At 40.5% G+C, this 7,019-nt stretch overlaps 1 protein-coding gene across 3 annotated transcripts; it reads left to right on the forward strand.

Moving 5' to 3' along the window:
* The first annotated feature begins 676 nt into the window (after positions 1 to 676).
* LOC148425533 (uncharacterized) lies at positions 677 to 6,747 on the forward strand. Of its 3 annotated transcripts, none has more exons than XM_088409809.1 (10): positions 677 to 893; positions 2,672 to 2,717; positions 3,310 to 3,351; positions 3,428 to 3,541; positions 3,651 to 3,701; positions 4,326 to 4,397; positions 4,722 to 4,751; positions 6,007 to 6,081; positions 6,153 to 6,201; positions 6,567 to 6,747. In XM_088409809.1, the coding sequence occupies exons 1-10, from the start codon at positions 834 to 836 to the stop codon at positions 6,607 to 6,609; spliced, it is 582 nt and encodes a 193-aa protein (XP_088265935.1). In that variant the 5' UTR covers positions 677 to 833; the 3' UTR covers positions 6,610 to 6,747. The 3 variants fall into 3 exon arrangements, with proteins under 3 accessions (XP_088265935.1, XP_088265936.1, XP_088265937.1); XM_088409810.1 differs by having other exon boundaries at positions 772 to 893; positions 3,424 to 3,541; XM_088409811.1 differs by lacking the exon at positions 677 to 893 and adding an exon at positions 910 to 1,344 and having other exon boundaries at positions 3,424 to 3,541.
* Positions 6,748 to 7,019: the final 272 nt, after the last annotated feature.

Raw genomic sequence — 7,019 nt, forward strand, 5'->3', positions numbered from 1 at the left:
AATTATGAGCAGAAGGACAGAAACTCCTCTGCACATGTGGATGAATCACAGCTTTTGTCTAATCTTGTGCAACACACACACATTTATAACCCACATATACAGATGCACACACTGTATGCTTTCTGAAATATTTGCAAGTTATTGGGGGTACGGTATGAATCAAAAAAAGGATGCTGGCAATGTGTGAATGTCAATGTATATTGTCTGACAATAATCACAATAGCAAGTGTTCAGTGTACAGCAGTGGTCACTCTCCACCACACCTCATGTCAAAGGTGCAAAGGAAGCTGATCTGCAGTGAGTTTTATTGGTTAGTATAGGTTATGACATAGGCTCTGATATTCAACATATACTTGATTGCTCAGTGGAGGTGTATTTGGTATTTGCTAGCTTGCATGTTCAATCCCCTAGCTCTACATCAAGTTGTTATGGTAACAGAGTCCATACGTTTCCATTGGCCAAGGGACAGCGTGCCTGTAACTGGCCTGCCCTCTCAAATGAGTTCATTTCAACAAGACAAATTGAGTGTGTAAAGTTGATGTAAGGTTATTTTTTTGCAAAATTTCAATCCGACTCTTTTTGAAAGGAGCTTATATGCATAAATGATTCCGAGGGAGCTTGAAGAAACAATGATCAGTGTTGCTGAGACTGCTGGAGTGAAAGACAAAGGGAGAGCGAGGGTGGAAGACAAAGGATGTGTAGTTGGGAGGAGTGAACGAATGAGACAGAGTTGACATGTCTGGATGAGGAAGTAGTGACGGCGAACATGAGGGTGTGGCAGCCTGGCCGTTACCTCATCAGCCCCTCCGAATGAGGAAGAAAAAGCCTCGTGGATGATGAGCGTGAAGAAGATGAAGCTTTGGCGAGGGCTACCTCACACAATGGACTCCAAGGTAGGCACGATTGCTTCCCATGGATGGTTTGAGAGGCCTTTGGTGAAGGGCGATTGATAGCGGATGACAGACAAAGAGACGAGAGCAGACAGACGGAGATGTGACAAACAGGCGGGTCATGAGGGGGTAGAAGCCTTTAGGGCCCTGAGGGGAACAGGTCTCAGCTTTGACATATGCTATGCAGCGAGAAGAAGATTGGCATGACCTGCTAATGTGAGCTGTCACTGCTCATGGCAGCCTCGATGCTCACCTGTCACACACTTCCAAGCCTGGAGGACGAGCTGCCACCAGGATAGGTCAAAGATTCATTTTCTCTAGGGGGAACGGGGATTTAAAGCGACACTTAGGAATAAACTTCCAGCTATCCCAATATTTTACCTTCTCCTGAGTCTACATACACACTTTGGAAGAAAGTCCAGACCTGCTGTTGTGGTTTTGCTTCATTCACGAGGTAGGAATCCATACAGTCAGCAAGTAAAGGATTTCCATTATGTTACAACAAAAGTGTTGACACTTTGTCCAATTCCACATTTTAATTGGTGACAGGTCTACACTCGAAACACATGCTGAAGTTTGATCAATACAAAAGTTTGTGGTGTGGGAGGATTGTGAACACAACTTGCAGCCTCTATGGTTCTTTTTTTTTTTCTTCAGCGAGAAAAAGAAAAGTGCTTGCCATGATGTGCGTATCTTTAAAAACAATGACATTTAAAGTAAAGAGCAGTTGCGTGCCACGTAGCAACAGAAGTGTGGGGGATGTTGCTTCGAAGAGGAAGGAGAGGTGCAAAACGTTGTGTCGACCGCAATGCACGCTTCCTGCCCGTATTGTCAAATAACCCTCTGGAGAAAGTGCTCCCACTTTAATCGACCAAAGTCTGTTTAATCCAGCGGTATATGCTCAATATCTTGTGACTTGTCTATCATCCAATGTGTTTGCATTGCCTGTAATCCTTATGTCGTAACCATAGTGACTATCAATGATGACTTATTTGAGTACATACCACGAGGCTTAAATATTTTAAGAACAAGTCAGAATAAGATGTTCCAAGGGTGTTGACAATTAGCTGCCGATAGCATGAAGTAGTATAAAAACAAGATCTTGCACAATAGAATCTTTGACATAATTTCCCAATTCAAGCTGTACAAGCAATGTTTCAAGGAACACATTAACATTATTAACTGACAAGTGTAAGGACGAGTTGACTATTCTTTTATCCAGTCACACATACGCCTCATACGTTTTGCATTTTAGAATTATTCATAGCAGATGTACAAATGATGAGAGTATGCTGTCAGTGGGTCAAACTGAATATTAATATGCTGAATATGAGATATTTGCCAACTTTCTGACACGTTATCATCAGCATCACCACCACCAGCTTAGTGGTGCTTTGTGTTTTTGTGAAAAATGCATCCACGGAAAACAGAAGTTGTTACTTCCACCAACAGGACGTGAAGTACATTTACGGTAATTTTATTTTTCATCAAATTGCATTTACCTGTAAAATGCATTTACCCGGCATATAGATGACTTGCTTTTTTTAATGTTAAAATGTTGATGTGATGGATGGAATATACAATGGATTGTCGCTTCCAATACAGAGAGACACCTTGTTGAGCTATTTTTCTTTTATTGTTTTAGTTGGCTCATTGCAAACTACCATTGGTGAAATCTTAAATAATCATATCGAATTGCCTAATGTGGAGCTTACAGGAACTTTTTCTTCTAAATTCTTAGCTATCGTTCACATCACTTACAATATGTTGTTTGATTTTAGATTGGCTTGGCTTCGCTGTTCTTTCTGCTGTCAACATTGGTAGATGGTAAGTGACACAATTAGAAACGTTACTTGGATGTAGCTAATACAGGTATTATGTGATTAATCTTTTGCTTTTGCTAAGTCACCAGATAAGTGCCTGAGCCTGGTTGATACTGAAATGTGATTGGCTAGTTAGCATTTCGAGGATGTAGCTTACAAAAAATGTAACTAAAATATAAAATAGTCTTACATCGTTCAAAGTCATTAAAACTTCAATTTGGGCCAAATAAATATGTTTTTGAAAGATGGTTGCTGGTAAGTGGAAGGTGCTGAGAGCCTAAGTTGGTAAACAAGGGCCTTCCTGTGCTTTGAGCGGACCACAACAATCAAGCTCTGTGGTCACTGGAACTTTCGTGAGAGCCATGTCTGTGTATTGTAACTACACCCCACTCACAAGAGTATTACTTTGACATACTGTAAGGCCCCGCCTCTAGGCATGGCCACACTCATTGTCACATGGGTGCCAGGACAACAGATAACAAACAACATTGTGTGAGGCCATCACATCTCTGTGCATTTTTTTCTTATATCTGCTCAAACTGAAGTTGATCAATCACCTATTACTTTTATTATTGTTGCATGTCTTCTCTACACAGTGTCAAAGGCTACCACAACTGAACCTTTTACTCCAACATCTGGTATGCTGACATACACCTTCCATCATTTGATCTGTCTGCAGCATTGTGATTTATTATAACAAACTTGGCGAGACAGGAAACGTACAGGAGTTCACTGGTACTGCTGACCATTTTGTGATAACCTTGAACCAGAGCATCATCAATCCAGTGAAGTTCAGCACCCCTGATTCACAAGCTAGCAACCAGACAGGTATTTCAATGCAATCCTCCTAAATGATAATATTTGAAGTCCAAAAATATCAATCCATCTATCCATCCAAACCTGATGTAACTTACCATCAATCTTTGTGTTCCTATAGTTTCCAGTGAGGGGACAACAGAGCACCAAAGAGAGTTGATATCCACATTGGGTAATAGTCTCCACATTAGATGCTGATGATGTGTTAGGTCCAGAGAGCTGAAATTGCACTTTAGCATAGCGAGTCTTGGGATAATATGTCTAGTCCAATTGTGTACCCCTGGAGGAATGTGAAGGCACTGCAGGTAGCAGATGGGACTACAACAAGGCTTTTGCAATTATGAAATCTATTTTAATGATTTTTAATGTCATGATAGGATTAGAGGTTTTTTTTTTTTTAATTAAGAGCAAATCAATTGGAACATGAAGCAACCTTGCTAATTTGTGTCATAGTGACTCCTTTGCAAAAATATTGTATGCCTTTATTTTGTTAAGCCCTATACACGTATGCACATTGTCATCTGTGACAATTTTCTGGTGGATACATCAATAATAAAACGGATGATGTTTGACTTTTTTTATGAAGCTGCTGAATAAAATAGACCTAGATATACCACTATACATGTAGTTCTAAATTTTAAACTGAGGTTTGAATTCTAAAATTCTTGATTCTTGTCAAGGGGATGTATCAATCATTGCCACGCTTAGGAGATTCTATTCTTTAACATAAACACAATGGTGCAAAAAAGCATGAAAAAATTTTCTACACTGCATGGTATTATTTTTCCCTTGACAGCCGCAGTAACATCCTCCCCAGCCACCACGAAGAAAACCACCAAAAACGAGACCTATCAAGAGCAAGCCTGGGGTAACTAAACATTTTCCTACTCCATCATCACATTAAATGCCCCGGGCGTCTACATTTTTATTGTTATCTCACGGCAGACTGACAATCTCACTATTCCCAGCCTTCCAAACAAAACTTATGGCAGACTGGAGGAACAGAGCACCTTACTTCCTGTCTTGCTGGCAGATTAATGTTCGATTGTACCTTTAGCGAGAGGAGATAAGATATTTGTGATACACCGTCATCAATGTGTCAGCTGGGAGACGAGATTTGTCGCCACTAGTTGGTTCTCCAGATTGTGTTCTGCTTCCTGCCTACCGATTTGTTTCTCTACTTTTGTTCCAGACCCAATTTGGGATAAAGCTTTCACATATGGTAAGTATTCCAAACTGCTAAGTGTTTTTCTAAGTACGAATGTCTTCGGGCCGTGAGATAGAATGCATGATTAATCACTCCACCCAACTCACTGTGTGCCCTTGGTACACAAGGAAAAACTGTCAGAGAACAGCAAATATAAAGCAACAATAACAAGGACAGGTGCAATTGAAAATGGATGGGGCGTAGATTGGCAAGAAACATTATTACAATAGAAAAACATTGCAACAACATAACATATTCTATCCCGCTGATGGGTAAACGGCAGTGGGTGTCAGCAAATATAGCGGCTCTTTTGAGATTGTCAGGGTTCATTCAAGGTTGCAATCATTCTCCCAAACAGTTTATGGTACTAATTCATCCATCCCTCTTCTATAGCCGCTTTCCCTCGCTAGGGTCGCTGGCTTGCTGGTGCCTATCCCAGCTGTCTAGGGGCAGTAGGTGAAAGACACCCTGAACTGGTTGCCAGCCGATCACACACCATACAGAAACAACCGCACCTAAGGACAATTTGGAGTGTCCAATACACCAAACATCCTTTCGGAGTGTGGAAGGAAGCCAGTGTGCCCGGAGAAAAGTCACACAGGCTCGTGGAGAATATGCAAACTCCCCACACCAAGGCGGCTTCTTGTACTGTTCTTGAAACCTTCAAAATTTCCTTCAAAAACAAACATTAAAACTGTTGGCAAACCTTTGGCAAACGTTTACGACCTTGACTGAACCCTATCGAACCCCTGACACCAAAGACATTTTAAATACTGTAGGTTCAAAATTTCATTGCAACAAGAACAAACATATATTAAAACTGTAGACGGACATTTGGAAACCATCAGAGAAGCATTGGAGAGTGTTTGTGTCCTTGAACGAACGTGACAACATGAGATAGGGGCTTAAATCCCTAACGGCAAATGTAACGGCTCGTTTGATCTCGTCTGGGTTCGTTCAAAGTTGCAAACGTTTGCCAGACGTTCAAAGCCATTCGCCTATCCTGCTCTTGTTGCAAGAAATATTTGAACATGCTCAAATTTGTTCAAAATTTCTTTGCTACTATACAAACATTAAAAGCGTTGGTCTCCATTCGGCAACTGTTTGGCGAACGTTTGCAACCTCAAAAGAAGCCCTGACTTGCGCATACGTTTGCTAGACTTGCAACGTTTGGCACTCAGTGACATAGGGGTCTGTATAGGGTCTGAATAAACTTGGTGTTTGACTGAATATTGAGTCTAACATTATTTTTTCATTTTGTTAAATTTAGATTATTGGTCCCTGCAAGTGACCGGACTGTCCATTGCTGCACTTCTTTTCCTGATTGGCCTGATGATCTTCGGCTGTAAGACAATACTGATGTGTGATTTCTAGAAAACGCCATGATTAATTCCAACTTTTCATGCTCTTGTGTAGGTGGTAAGGTCTGCCGGCTTCCCAAGTGTCGCAAGAGGTCATCATCAATGTAAGAATTTTATTCATCTTTATTTCCATACCAAGAAAAAGATGATAGATTACATTTTGTGAGTGGTTTAAGAAAGTGCAAACCGGCAGTGATTTTTGGAGCAAAATACAGTTCCAATACACATGAAGGCGAGCTGCTTATATCATGGCCGGGCTGAGTAATTCATATTACACCGGATGACATACGACACACAATCAATCACATGAGTCAACAGTGCAACAGAGTGCTGACTAAGATGTTTGCGGTGATTAAATGATCCCAATCATAACGGTCTTAAGTACAAAAAAAATGGCAAGGTTTGTATAGCTTTCAGAGGTATAGGAATGGTGAGTGCTAAAATAATCATGGTGTTTTGTGTTTTCCAGGTCATATAGAGTGGAGCAAAGCAAAGGAGATATAGTGTCATAACAAAGTCTATGAACAACAGGCCACATGAACTAAGTCTTACATGTCAAACTGACATAAGAAACGTGTTCATAAAGTGATATATAATTTGTTGAATATTTCTTGATCACCCCACCCTACAATAAAATAAACTGAATTATATCCATGTATCCATGTTCAATTGCATAAGGAACCTACCTTCAATTTTGTATAAGGCATTACGGTTCCATCAACTTTTAAAAATGCAGCCCAGTTTTTTAATTTATTAAGTTTTTAAAATCTGGCAGTCTCATGGGGGTCTATAAAAGGCTATTAGTGGTAGGACGCTAATGAATATCGCTCAGAGAACCAACCTGTACGATTGGCATATTACCTCTGCATTGCTATGACAACAGGTCAGAGGCAAACGGGCGGTGGAGAAAACAACACCAGTA

The sequence above is a fragment of the Hippichthys cyanospilos genome, chromosome 3 (assembly GCF_059441005.1).
Source record: "Hippichthys cyanospilos isolate Australia breed blue-spotted pipefish chromosome 3, RoL_Hcya_1.0, whole genome shotgun sequence".
Lineage (NCBI taxonomy): Eukaryota > Metazoa > Chordata > Actinopteri > Syngnathiformes > Syngnathidae > Hippichthys > Hippichthys cyanospilos.